At 37.1% G+C, this 14,925-nt stretch overlaps 1 protein-coding gene across 5 annotated transcripts in view; it reads left to right on the forward strand.

Moving 5' to 3' along the window:
- The window catches only part of RARS2 (arginyl-tRNA synthetase 2, mitochondrial), a 73,324-nt gene that overhangs the window by 25,068 nt on the left and 33,331 nt on the right, over nucleotides 1-14,925 (forward strand). For all 5 annotated transcript variants that reach the window (XM_027551430.1, XM_027551434.1, XM_027551433.1 and 2 more), the window contains 2 exons: nucleotides 875-958; nucleotides 7,586-7,683. In XM_027551430.1, coding sequence (XP_027407231.1) covers nucleotides 875-958; nucleotides 7,586-7,683 — 182 coding nt within the window. The remainder of the gene's footprint in view (nucleotides 1-874; nucleotides 959-7,585; nucleotides 7,684-14,925) is intronic.

Below are 14,925 nucleotides of genomic sequence, written 5' to 3' on the forward strand. Positions count from 1 at the left end.
ACAAAGTTGTTTTGTTTTTGTTTTAAATAGGATTACTACATGTGACACTGAGGAAGGCATGGGCACTCTGAAGAGTCCAAACAATGAAAGTCAGTTTCACAGAAAAAAATATATAAAGAATGAGTATAATAAAGAGGCTCTGGTAGCTAAGTCAATGTTTATTTGACCACAGAAATCACCCCAGGTTTTTTTTCTTTTTTTGCCACACTGCACGCAGGACCTTAGTTCCCCAACTAGGGGTTGAACCCATGGTCTCTCAACCCAGATTTTTATCAGGAAGCATACCAGGAATAAAATTCTCCTAACTACAATATTTATTTCCTCCTCCTGTGAGTTCTCAAAAATGAAAGCTGGTGGCTCCTCAGTAACAACAGGTATCTCTTTAAGTCTCCCAGCTGCTTTGAACATCTGGTTGGTTAAAAATGTAAAGCGTGTTCATTAAAGACCAAATATTTAAATTTTTTACATATTTTATGGGGGTGTAAGTTGTTTTAGCAGAGGCCCTAACAGGGTATCATGTTCTAACACTCTTATGAAAGGTGGGTAAAATAAAGAGTTCATTGCATGTTACAGTACGTGAGGTGGGGGTCAAGTGATGGCTCCCTTTTTTCCACATTAGAGAATTTGAAGTGAGAGAATGGGAAAGAGGAAGAGAGAGTCTCTGAGTAGAGTAGCATTCCAGCCGGGAAAGAAGAAAACATGTGAACACAAATATAATGACAGAGCTGGAGAGACCAGCTAAGCCCAAGTCCAGACACATGACTGTGAGAAAGGACACATCTGCTGTCCTTGGAAGCCAGTCCCATAGGATTAGAACTGCAAAACTCATTAGGCCTATTTTATAACATACCTGTTTTACTTTATATCTTTTCAGCTAAAATGTGACACAGTGGTGAGTGAAATCAGCACTGGTCAAGGGACTGTAAATTTCAAAATCAACAGAGAACTGTTAACAAAGGTAAGAACGGGTTATGGTGCAGCTGTTGCACCTTCTCTCGTTCCCTCCGCTTCAGCTACAGTGTTTTCCCTCCGCTTCAGCTACAGTGTTTTCCCTCCGGTTCTTAAACTTATCCTGCCTCCTCTTGCCTCAGAACTTTTACACATTCTGATCCCACTGCGTGGAAATCACCCCAAGTTCAGTCTGCTTATCCTGCACATCTTGGTTTTTCCCTAGCAGTGCCTTTCTGACCCCTTCATTCATACACTCTCTTAACACTGTATATGCCTCCTTGGCAAAACTTAACTGTAGTTGCTATTTTACATTTTTCTTATTTGATGAATGCCTTTTGCCCTTTAAACTTTAATTTCCATTAGGGCTTATAGCATCTGTTTTTCTCACATACACGGTTCCTAGCACAGCACCAGGCATGCAGTAAGTGCGAGATAACTATTATTAAATGAATCATTGGACTCCATATTGAATACAGGAAAGCAGTACATTGAAAGTACATTGTACAAAGTACAAAGTAGTACATTGAATACTTTGAAAGCAGTAGCTGGTTGCCACTCTTTAGTAGCCTATAATCTATTGGAAGCATAAGATGTATACGAGAAAAACCATAAGACTCTTTTTCTTTTAATAAAACAATATGAATTTTCTTAAAGTGATTGGTACAGTAAGCATAAGAAAGATCAGAGATAGTGAAATAGAATGACCTGAAGGAGTTGGGGAAACCTCATAGAGGAATTGGGTCTCCGTTGAGTGAGTGTGGAGGACAGGTAATCCTAGATAAGCAGTGGTGTGAGACCCTTTGAGTTTTATCTCAGTCAAACTTTAAAATTTATCATCATGCATTGTTTGGTCTATTATTAAAAAAAAAAAAAAAAACAACAACACGATTGTTGGGTAGGTCAGACTTTGTATATACTATGGTCTTTAATTGCAAATAAAGATAAAACCAAAACTTCTAATACAGTTTCTTACCAAGGTTATATAGTTTACAGATATTTACCCATCAGTCCTGTAATTCTTCTGAAAAAGTGTTTCATGCTTGTCTTTAGATCTTTGAACTTTTTTCTTTTATCTTTTTTTCCACTGTTATTTCAAGATTAAACTTGTTAAACCAAAATCTGTCACAGGGACAAGAAGGAAATTTGTTTTGAGCTTGTCAAAAAGTGTCTTTATCTTGTTGGGCTCTTGATAACATTTCATGTCAACTTGGCAAACCAGTGAATCTAATGTCCCATTTTGAAATAAATAATTCTTCCCAGTTGCTTTTTCAGTGTTTGTAGAAGGAGAAAGGCAGCTTACCAGTGTGCCTTCCAAATTTTAGGCCCCTTGATAGATGCCAATATTTTACATTTTTTGTTTTCCCTGAGATGGGAAAATGTGCTATGGTAGATGTTTGCCTTTATAGCCAGCTTAGCTGAAGGAGATGTGGTTTATATTTCGAGGCAAGGCATATATTTTGTTAATAATTTAAAATTTCAATGGTTGTGAGTTTTCATGCTTTATTACAATTAATTGAGGTTTTTCTGTGGTATAAGGATGCCCACTAGCTCACTTATTAAAAATATTCACAAATCCTTCTCAGTTGACAGTGTGGGGGGAAAAGTGAGAGCTTTGGGGTTCAGCTGCTCTTCCTCACATGGAAACCCTCCCTTCATTGTAACAACTTTGAGGCTCTGGATAATGTGATTTTCATTAAAGGGCAAGCAGATTGCTTACAGAAGCCCTGCTCAGTGTCACAGTAAAGATACATCCTAGAGCAGTACTCATAGTTTGGGAAAGGAATATTAAGCATTTTACCTGTGTTATAAGTTATGATTTAATAATTCTTATCTGCTCAAAGCCTAATTTCTTCTACACTTGGCTCCATTTTTTTTGGGCCTTAAACAATATTCACTTGTGAGTCTCAAGTTTCCAGATCACATTGAAAAGAAAATTCAACCCTCTCAGGACCATTATAAAACTTTTTTTTCCACTTTGAAGTTATCAAGATTAACATGTAGCCGATGATCTATGTCCAAAACTTAATCATCAAGCAGAGAATTATGAGTTTGTCATTGCTTACACGTGTACAAATTTAGCCTTGCATAAAATGTATCTGTTCATGCATTGCAATTGAGTTATTAATACTGGCAGAATCGGGATGATTAAATGTTAGCTTAGGTTTAGATCACTAATAGCAGTTTATACTGTCCTCATATAAATCATCCTCAAAGGTAGGAGGCTAAAATGTGAAATTAAAAGTAGTGCAAACTGCCAAATCTCTGGGGCTAGATAATACATTTTTCAGTGCTAGAAGAACTTATCACTATGAAGAATGATCACTTTGGTACCAAACTTGTTCCTTGGGCTTCCCTGATAGCTCAATTGGTAAAGAATCTGCCTGCAATGCAGGAGATCCCGGTTTAATTCCTGAGTTGGGAAGATCTGCTAGAGAAGCGATAGGCTACCTACTCCAGTATTCTTGAGCTTCCCTTGTGGCTCATCTGGTAAAAGAATCTGCCTGCAGTGCGGGACACCTGGGTTTGATCCCTGGGTTGGGAAGATCTCCTGGAGAAGGGGAAGGCTACCCACTCCAGTATTCTGGCCTGGAGAATTCCATGGACTATATAGCCCATAGGGTCACAGAGAGTCAGACACAACTGAGCAACTTTCACTTTGACTTTTCACAGATGACTTTCAGAAGGAACTATAGCTTCAATTAATAGTTAATTCGGTTTACAGGGAGGAAAAACAGAAAACGAGTTTAACCACATAGGGAAAAAGCAAACAAAATCCTATTTGGGTTTTTTTGTTTGTTTGTTTGTTTTTTTGGTGTGCCTTAGAAATACACAATGAATAACCTTATTTTTTATTTCACATACATGCAGTTTTATTTGCCAACTTCAACTATGCATGCTCTTCCAAAACTTAAGGAAAAGAAAAAAAAAAAGACTGATTTCAGTGGCTCTAACTTTGCTCATTATTTCACTAATTGAGTTTATGTCAGTAGGCAGTGGTTACATTCAAGTCATGTGTAGTGTCAGTTGAACACATGAAAAGAATGAATGATTAACCATGTTTCAGCTACTGACTAAGGAACTGACCTGTTAATCAAGCAGTGGTAGCTTCATTAGAAGTTCTGTTGAAAGTTGTAGAGAAATACCAACCAATAAAGAATTCAATAAAATGGCAAAATTCATCCACAGAAAATGGAATGGTGGGAGGTAAACAGAAAGTACCAGCCAGTTGGAATAGTCATTAATTGGCTAAAGCATTCCAAAAAGTGAAACTTTTGAAAGATTTAATTTCTGATAAGTTCTTTATGTACCTGCATTTACATTACCAAGTATTTCTTACCTTTAAACATAAATATTGGTGAATAGATGGCCCCTAACTTATTTCTCTTTTGTAATATCAGGTAACTTTACTAGCTGTCTGACATTCTTCTTTGTGCCCACTAATTCAATAAACTCCTTGCTTATTATTTGCCAGGGACTATATTACTGAAATATAGAGACAAATGGCATGTGTCCTGGCCTCAAGGAAAGAAAAGCATAAAAAAATCACAAGGTAATGTGTAATGGCTAGACACTGGGATGAATCATATAATGAAGGCATGTATAAGATGCAACCCCAGTGGAAAGAAAGAAGCACATAAATCTTTTCTTTTTTTCCTTTACTCCCTCAAAGTAAATCTGTCTTGAGGAAGCAAAAGGTAACCTTGAATTAGGATGAAAATAAAGAATATACTTGGGAGATACGAGGGGAGGCATTCCAGGAAGAGGGGACAGTTGGGCCAGGGTACAAATAAGAATATGGCATTGTTTGGAAGTCAGAAGGTGATTGAGTATGATTTGTACATTGGATGGTGTGGGGAAGGATGTGAAATTACACAGTGGGAATAATAGTTTCATAATAGTGCATAATAGTTTCAGCTTTTTCCTCTGTCATCATTTCCATGGTGAGTTATGTGTACCAAAGGTGGCCCCTGTTATGATTTTTTGGTATTATGCTAATGAAATTTATTTCATTTTAATCATTATATATTATCTGTTGTTATAAAACACTTCTAACTTGTGATTTTTATCAGTATTACAGTGTGTTTTCAACAAATCAATTTCCTCAAAATTAAAAAAGTAAAAATGATATGCATGTAAAAATCAAACCAGAAACTGGTAAAATCACTTAAGTGGTAAGAAGTCATTGAAACCTTTAAACAGAAAGTAAATCATGTCTGACTCTTTTGTGACCCCATGGCCTTTAGCCACCAGGCTCCTCTGTCCATGGGATTCCCAGGCAAGAGTACTGGAGTAGATTGCCATTTCCTTTTCCAGGGGCTCTTTCCAACCCAAAGATCGAACCTGTGTCTCCCATATTGGCAGTTGGATTCTCTATCACTGAGCCACTAGGAAAGCCCATAGACCTGATTGAATACGTATATTATGTAAAATAGGTGTTACTTTTCTGTTTTAGTTTTTGTAGCAGTGTAGCTGACAGATAATGAGGGTCTAAACCAGAGGAGAAAACTAGAGTGATATGTAGGAGACAGCACATGCAGAGCTTGGTGATTAACAGATGATTGATTCTGGAGGTTGAGGGAAAAAGGCAGATCTTAGGGACTCCCAGGTCTCTGACTTGGTTAGCTGGAGGGTTCAGAGTGAAGTTTGTGGAAATGAAAAATGTAAAAGGAAGAGGAGTATGTTCTATTTGAAGTGTCTGAGGGAGATGCTCGATCCTGAGTTCTGTACATCAGTCTATAGCACAAGATTCTGGTAGGTAAGTGGTGAAGTCTTAGGACTTTACACCTAGAAGAAGTGTAAATAAGGAGCGAGAAGTGAGGAAAGAGTGCAGCGAGGGAATCGGGGTGGGCATTGAAAGAGGGATCTACAAAGGAAAGCAAAAGTCAGTAGAATGATGTCACTGCAACCAAGGAAGGAAGGGTAGTTTCAAGGAAGAGGGAGTCGTCATCCACCAAAATGATGCTTAAAAGTGGTTACCCCTGGGGAAGGCAGAAAGGGATGAGGATTAGAGCAGACTTTAGCCCTATCTTAATTTGTTTAATTTTTTTAATTTTACAAAAAATGAATTGATTAATAAACACAACTTAAGTATTCAGCTGGGTTGACATTTAAAATACTGATTTTGAGAGCACCTTCAGTGAAGTAGTAAAGAAACAAGTTAGCAGGTGGGTTCAATTGTCACTGAGTGCTTTGGAAGTGAAGCACGTAAGATAGTCTTAAAGTTTTTTTTGTTAGTTTGTTTATGCCAGAGAAATCAATTATTCAAGAGACATTTGTTAAAAGAGAATTCTAACTAACTGCTACTACCTTTTTTGGAGTCTGCCATCCCTTACATAAAAAGCAATAGAGGGTGAAAAGGATGGAGAAGCCTTAACCTCTGAATGATCCAAGTGTGAATTACCTATAACATTTACTGCCCTACTTGCAGTCTTCTTGTGATCCATGTTCTTGGAGTAACAAACATTGAATGAGTCCCTCGTGTACAATAGACAATACTGTATTTAATGTCTATATAATCTTCTCTATATGGCTTAATGCACAGTGTCACTGAAGGATTTTCTCTGTATCTGAACCTAGTTCTTGCATCAGTTAAATGGGAAATGTTGCCCATTTTAAGATTGTAAGGCTTAAAGATAACATAGAAGCTTCTAGACTTGAACCTGGCACTCAATAGAGGCTTCTTAAAAGTGTTGCTTTATTGCCTCCTACTCCCTTTCTGCCTTTTCGATTTAGTGACTGTCTTAAGAGCTCTAACGATAGAATTCTTCATGTCAGAAACTACATTTTTAGGACGTAAAATCCTGTTTGTGGAACAAAATCAGTATAAGAGTAAATAAAAATCTATCAGTCATTTCAAAATCCTACAGTAAAAAATAAATAATGAATAAATGCATCATCAACCTTAGCAAAAAATAAAGTATGAATTTTGTAACCTATATAGTAATTCTGTGGTTAATAACTAAAAGTTAACCTGGAATATGTTTTGACAGTTTCTGTGGTATTGCCTCATTTCTTATGTAGCCAAGACGCACTTCAATTATATATTTTTTTAATTTGTTTTCTACCATTACTGAGATCATCAGTATCACAGAAGTAGCAGCACCATGCCGAGTTAACACTTAGGCTGTGGAGTGAGCAAAGTTTTTGCAATGTGACCTTCGGAAAGTTACTTAACCAGTCTGAGCTTCTGTCTCCTCACTTGTAAAAATAATACTCATTTCAGGGTAGTTGTGAGGAGTAATATATATAATACATATAAAATGTTTAGTACAGTGCCTGGCTTGAAATCTGCATTCAATAAATATTAGATGCTGCTTCTAGTATTAATTATTGTTGCTATTTGCTATGGACTTCTGGCAGTTACCTCTCTAAACTTAAGTTTCTTCATCTGTAAAATATCTCCATCATTGGCTGCTGTAAGGATGAATAGACATGAGCCCCGTAGATGTTAACTTGTGTCATGACTGCTCTGATTAGCATTAGCGATCAAAGAAGGCAGTGCTGCTAACAATGCTGTAAAATTCTCAGCTCCATAAATTAGAATGAGAAAATTAGCAAGAATTAGTTCCCAGTAACAAATTAAGAAAATTGCAATTTTTCTGTATCATTAAATCCCATACCTTTTACTTTACAGACAGTACTGCAACAGGTGATTGAAGATGGCTCAAAATATGGATTAAAAAGTGAACTTTTTTCTGGCCTCCCCAAGAAGAGGATCGTGGTTGAATTCAGGTGAGTACCTACCAGTCATATGCATTGGTTGATCAACTGACTGGGCAGGTGGGTATTTTACTGTTATCATCTGGGTCTCACAAAATTACACATGGAAAAATGAAAAATCAGAGTATGTAATTAAAGTCACAGTGAGTTGATCATTAAACCATGAATAAAACTTTTTGAACTTTTAATCAAAAAAGTACCTAATGGTTATTATGGGTTTTTTCCTTTATTAATTATGTATTAATAGATTTTTTGATTTGTTTTTTTAGAAGAACTAGTTCATTTTAGTAGACTCTTAAGGTACATATAATGGTTACTATCATATTAAGAATTGCAAAGTAATATAATTACCAGAAAACAAGCTTTGTTGTGTTTGTGATGTATGTGTATGTATTTTTAGTTTTATTGAGGTATAATTGACCAAATTATAAGGTAAAGTGTACAGCATGATTTGATACACACACACACACACACACACACACACACACAGAGGATTTCCCCAGTTGAGTTAGTTGATAGCTCTGTCACCTTACATATTTACTACTTTGTGTGAGAACATTTGTTCTACTTGTTTAATAAATTTCAGTTATACAAGATAGTGTTATCTACTGTACTCACCACGTTATACACATTAGATCCTCAGTACTTATTGTCTTGTAGCTGAAAGTCTGAACCTTTTACCAACCTCTTCCTGTTTCCCCTAGCCTCCAGCCTCTGACAACTACTTCTCTATTCTGTTTCTAAGAGTTTGACTTTTTAGTCTTTAGATCTGACATTTAAATGATAGCTCGCAGTTATTTGTCTTTGTCTGTCTGGCTCATTTTTCTTAGCATAATACCCTACAGTTTCATCCGTGTTGTTGCAAATGACAGAATTTCCTTCATTTTTAAAGCTGAATAATATTCCATTATATATACATACCACATTTTCCTTATCCATTCATCTACTGATGGACACCTAGGCTGTTTCCATACCTTGGCAATTGTGATAATGCTGCAGTGCACATGGGAGAACAGACATCTCTTCAAGATAATGATTTTGTTTCCTTTGGATATATGCCCAGAAGTGGGATTGCTGGTGGCTCAAACAATAAAGAATCCACCTGCAATGCGGGAGACCTGGGTTCAATCCCTCAGTTGGGAAGATCCCCTTGAGAAGGGCATGGCAACCCACTCTAGTATTCTTGCCTGGAGAATCCCCATGGACAGAGGAGCCTGGCAGGCTACAGTCCATTGGGTTGCAAAGAGTTGGACACAACTGAGTGACTAAGCACACACATATTCAAATTATCCCAGATCAGGCTCCTTTATTCTCTTTGCATGTTCCCTTAAGTCCTGGTATACTTTCTTTTTGGCATAAGATGTTCCAGTCTTACTCAGACCTGGAATTGTCCATTTCCCCCAAGAAGTCCTAGTTCCCTTTTTGTGAGGGAAGATATTTAGAAGCCAAGTTCTGGCTATAAGAGTGCTTATTACTACTGGAACTCAATTTTTACTGATGTTACCAATTCAAATCTAACATCCCAGGGTCCATTACATGAAATGCATATTATTTAAAATTACCAGAAAAATAGCTTGATGTTTTAATATGGCTCTAAATAGTCTTCATGATAACTTTCTTACATGCTATGCCATCAATAAAACTATCTAATCTTTGAATTGTTCTTAGGTAACCAAAAAAAAAAAAAGATTACTATTGGAGTATGGCTAGCAGGTGACCACTCATGACCATTATTGGAGAAATTGTATTTGCCTTTTTCAAAGCTAAGGAAAAGTGTCAACGAGCTGTTTTCTCACTTAGCTAGAACTTGCTAGAGCCTTTTTCTTAGTATATGTTTTTGTGGAAGATTTTTTTAAGTGGACGTGGTAAATACTATTTCTGGTTTCTTAACTCATAATTTATGGTGATAACTTAAACTTAGTTATGATGAGCACCTGGATAATCAGAGGTGAATGGGATTTATTTGTACTGTCTTCTGTCACTCAATCCTGTTCTTAGAAAAAGCAGACCCTCTAAGACTTGGTAAACTCACCTGTTTATGACAAGGATTGATTGTTGAGTAAGCTAACCTTCTTATGGAGCAGATATAAATTATGAATAAATCTTATGCTACCAGTGTGCTTCAGTCAGGATATTTAAAGTTTAAATGTTGTTGCATCAAAAGAACAGAGACTTCTGCAGTCATCCTCACACCAGAGAGGAACTGCTCTAAGGCCATCCCCCAAAGAAAGTTGCTTGTCATTTCAATTATCTCTTGCTTAACAAGCCACTACAAAACTTGATACAGGGAATGGCAAACTTTAGCTCATGGGCAAAATCCAGCCTGCTATATTTTTGTAAATTTGGAGTACAGTCTTAGATATTCATTTACATATTTTCAGAGTGGCTACTTTGATACTCTAGTGGCAATTGAGTAAAATAGACAAATAATTGAGATAGAGACCAGATGACCTAAAATATTTACTGTCTGGCTCTTTAAGAAAAAGTTTGCCACACTACTGATTAGTGTTTTAAAACAACAACCAGTTGTTTTATGTTTCATGTATAGACCAGGAAATTGGGAAGAGCATAGCCTAATGGTTTTTTTGCTTGCCTGTGGTCACTTAAGCAACTCTAGTCATCTAGACATTATACTAGGGCTAGAAATCCAGGTAACTCATTTACTTTTCTGGTGTCTCACCTGTGGGTTGGCCAGGCATCTCTCTGTATTCTCTCTCCAGCAGAGTAGCCAGACCTCTTTACAAAGGTGCTCAGGACTCCAAAATAGTAAAATATCTGGTCTTGTAACAGGCATATCATCACTTATGTCACTGCTGGTCAAAGCAAGTCACAAGACCATCCCTGACTCGGGGCAGGGAAATAGATTATATCTCTTAATGAAAGAGTGGCAAAGAGTTTGTTGACACTTTTAATTCTTTTCATTATATCTTTACAGTGATGCAGTATACATACCCTTCTCTGGGGAAGCACTTCAGTACTCTTACACTCCTTGCTCTTACCTAACCAGCAGTAAAGGAATATCAGTAGGAAAGTAGAATAGTATCTGTTACTGCACATTCACCCTTGAAATAGTGCTATTGCCAGCTTCTTGAAATGTGAAAAGTTGCCACCCATGTGCCTTCTTAATGTTCACTTCCTCTTTACCATCCCTTCTCCCCAACCAAAATCAAAATACCAAGACTAGTCTTTCTTAGTCATTGATTCTTTGGTTTTTCTCCAAAGTTTTTGTTTCCCATATAATACTCCTTTTTGTTTGTGCTTATAAGAAATGTCTAAAAATAGCGTGTTCCATTTGAATTGTATTCTGGAGGCTTTTTGAACTGCAGTTTATTTACTTACAGATTTGCCTCTCTCAACTTTTTTCGGAAGCAGTTAAGGAAGGCTGGAACTTTTATAAGCATCTGATCATTAATGAAAGCAGAGTCTATTTCCCAGCGGTCATCTCTGCTTTCTGTTGTTTTTCATCTGGCATTGGTGGGGGACTAGAGCTGCTTCCTCCCTTAGAAGTATTCCAGATTCTGTGATTCTTATTGTGATTTCAAAAGGGAGACAGAGAGGTAGACAGGAGGGTAAAAATTGATAGAAAACATCCTTCCTGAATTTCTTCTGAAAATGAAAGAGGTGGGAAGAGAGAATTTCTTTAAATATATAGTATCTTTAATAGACCAGGTGACTTCATCCCAAAGTAAAGAGATAGAAATACTGTGTTCAAGAAACTTGCCCCAGGGACTTCCCTGGTGGTCCAGTGCTTGAGAGTTCTCCTTCCAATGCAGGGGGTGAGGGGTCGATCCCTGGTCAGAAACCTAAGATCTCACATGCCTTGGGGCCAAAGTACCAAAACATAAAACAGAAGCAGTATTGTAACAGGTTCAGTGAAGACTTTTAAAATGGTCCACATCAAAAGAAATCTTTGAAAAATAGAAACTTGGCCCTTAAATTGAGATGATGATGGTGATGCTAGGTCAAGGAGCTTGCTCAGAGTCACAGAGCTAACTCTGAATCCTGTATGTTTAACCTTTACTGCCTCCCTGATACAGTGATATATGGTTGGTTTCCCTATATTTTGTTAGATCCAGGAGGAGTGTGATAAAGTGCCAGAGTAGATGACTGTCTACCTCAGACTTTGGCTCTATGTGGTGGGTAGAGTAAGACTTGAACCATCAGCAGCGGTTGCCTCTCTCCTGAGTCAGCCCTTCCTATTGTGTTCAGGTCAAATCTGCAGGAGCACAGTCAGCAGTGATAGCCATTCTTCTCTTTTATCAACACATGTTCCCCCACCCACTGTTGTTCCTCGATGTGAAGTGTTCCCAGAAAACAAATTGACCTCTGGGAAAATGGGAGTCCAGTAGATCAGGGTACTAGTTTTCACTTAGTAACTGATTCAGTCATCTGGGATGGGACAGTTTATTTCTCTAGTCTCTTATATGTGGAAAATAAGAGTAATAATATCTCTTTTCTTACAAGATTGAGGAAATTACATGAAGTAATATTTCAGAGTTCCAGTAAAGCATCAAGTTGTAATCCATAGTAGTTACTTTGGCTGCCAAAGGAGTTGAATTTGTATTTTCCATTTCATTGTATTCCCTTCCAAGTAGGAATGCGGTGCCAGAGAATGTCAAACTGATATTTCAAGGGAGGTTTTTTGAAGCTCTAGACAGATTCAGTTCTTCTAATTAAAAAAAAAAAAAAAAGTACAAAAGTTCTAACCAACAGGCACATTAAAAGATGTTCAACACTGCTAATCATCAGAGAAATGCAAATGAAAACCACAATGAGATATCACCTCACACCTATCAAAATGGGTATCATCAGAAAGATCACAAATAACAAATGTTGGCAAAGATGTGAGAAAAGGGAACCCTGGTGCATTGTTGGAGAGAATGTAAATTGGTAAAGCCACTGTGGAAAACAGTATGGAGGTTTCTCAAAAAACTAAAAATAAAACTACCATATGATCCAGCAGTATCACTCCTGGGTATATATCTGAAGAAGAAAAACACTAATTTAAAAAGATTAATGCACCCCAACATTCACAGCAGCATTATTTACAAGAGCCAAGATATGAAAATAATCTAAGTGTCCATCAACAGATGAATGGATAAAGATGAGGTTTGTGTGGAATACCACTCAACCATAACAAAGAATGAAAATTTACCATTTGCAACAGCGTAGATGGACTTGGAGGGCATTGTACTAAATGAAATAAGTCAGAGGAAGACAAATACTTATGTTATTATTTATATGTGGAATCTAAAAAATAGACTAATGAATATAACAAAAAAGAAACAATCACAGATACAGAGCACAAACAGGGTTACCAGTGGGGAGGGGCAAGGTAGGGATAGGGGATTAAGACATACAGACTACTATGTATGAAATAAGCTACACGGATATATTGTGCCACACAGGGCAATGTTTTATAATAACTTTAAATGGAGTATTTTCTTTAAAGGTTGTGATTCACTGTTGTACATCTGAAACATATAATGTAAATCAACTATACCTTTTTGCATTTTTAAAAATTCAAAAGCTATGTAAAAACTATATTATTAGATAATATTTTTATTAGATAATAACCTTAGTTTTTGAAAATTCAAAGATGACAAAAGGTTGTGCAGTGAGAAGGCAGTGTCCTCCCTACCTCAGTCTTCTGGTTCTCTTTATGCAGACATTCACCAATATCAGTTTCTTGCTTACCCACCTAGAGATCATACACATTATACATTGTTCTTCTCCTTTTTTATTAAACAATATATCTTACATTCCTTTAATATCAGCCCATCCATGGCCAGCTTATTTTTAGTTTTTTATAGTATTTTTTAAAAAATCAGCTTTATTGAGGTATACAGTACAATGCAAATCACTGTATTTCAACATGCAGTTTAATGAGTTTTATCAAAGATGCCAGGTCACATAACTACCACTACCGGTAATGATATCACAGTTTCTCTGTCTTTTTTTTTTTTAACCTTCATCTCAATTACTCCCTTTTATTCTGCTTACTTGGGATTTAGTTTGAGCCTCCCTTTCTAGTTTCTTAAAGGAGAGTCTTCAGTCATTGATTTGAAACCTTTCTTCTGTTCTGATATAAACATTTTCATGGTATACATTGGTCTGCTTTAGCTACATCTCATGAATTTGCTAGTAAAGCAGTCCTAAGGGTCACCCTGTTGGCTGACCTTCTACTAGGGATCACAGTCCTTCACTGTCCTGTTCAGTTTCATAAAACCAGTGTTCCATAAATCTTTCTAGTTTTCTAGTTGTTTAAGGAAGACGGGTAATTAAGCCTAAGCCTTGTTCTTCTCTCTTGACTAGAAGCAGGAGATTACTTATTATTTAATCCCATAGAAGAACATTTGCTTTCTTTCTAAATAATGATTACATGAATTTCCTTATAGTTTCATAATTGCCACAATTGTATACAGATCTGTCAGTTCAAGGTTTTAAATTGTAATACCCTTAAAAAGGTAAATAACAAGGCTTTGGAGACAAACCACAAGTAAGCTCTTGTTTTTGCCATTTTTAACCAGCTGTGTCTTATTAATATCTTTTTTAATACTGAAAAACTTAAGAAATTTTCAAACATACACAAAAGAGAGAAAATGTATATTAAGCCCCATATGCTTATCATCTAGGTTCAAGAGTCCTCAAGATATTGCCAAATGTGCTTCATTATCTTTTTTCCTTTGTGTGTCTCAATTTTCTCATCAAAAATAAGAGATTATATCACAGTTCTTCTGACTGTTGAGTTAATGCATGTAAAATGTGTCAGACTGTACCTGTCGGAGAGTGAATGTGCTCTAGAAGCATTCAGTCAGTCAGTTCAGTCGCTCAGTCACGTCTGACTCTTTGCGACCCAATGAGTCGCAGCACGCCAGACTTCCCTGTCCATCACCAACTCCTGGACTTTCACTCAAACTCACGTCCATCGAGTGGGTGATGCCATCCAGCCATCTCATCTTGTGTCGTCCCCTTCTCCTCCTGCCCCCAATCCCTCCCAGCATCAGGGTCTTTTCCAATGAGTCAACTCTTCGCATGAGGTGGCCAAAGTATTGGAGCTTCAGCTTCAGCATTAGTCCCTCCAATGAACACCCAGGACTGGTCTCCTTTAGAATGGACTGGTTGGATCCCCTTGCAGTCCAAGAGACTCTCAAGAACCTTCTCCAACATCACAGTTCAAAAGCATCAATTCTTCGGCGCTCAGCTTTCTTCACAGTCCAACTCTCACATCCATACATGACCACTGGAAAAACC

The sequence above is a fragment of the Bos indicus x Bos taurus genome, chromosome 9, assembly GCF_003369695.1.
Source record: "Bos indicus x Bos taurus breed Angus x Brahman F1 hybrid chromosome 9, Bos_hybrid_MaternalHap_v2.0, whole genome shotgun sequence".
Lineage (NCBI taxonomy): Eukaryota > Metazoa > Chordata > Mammalia > Artiodactyla > Bovidae > Bos > Bos indicus x Bos taurus.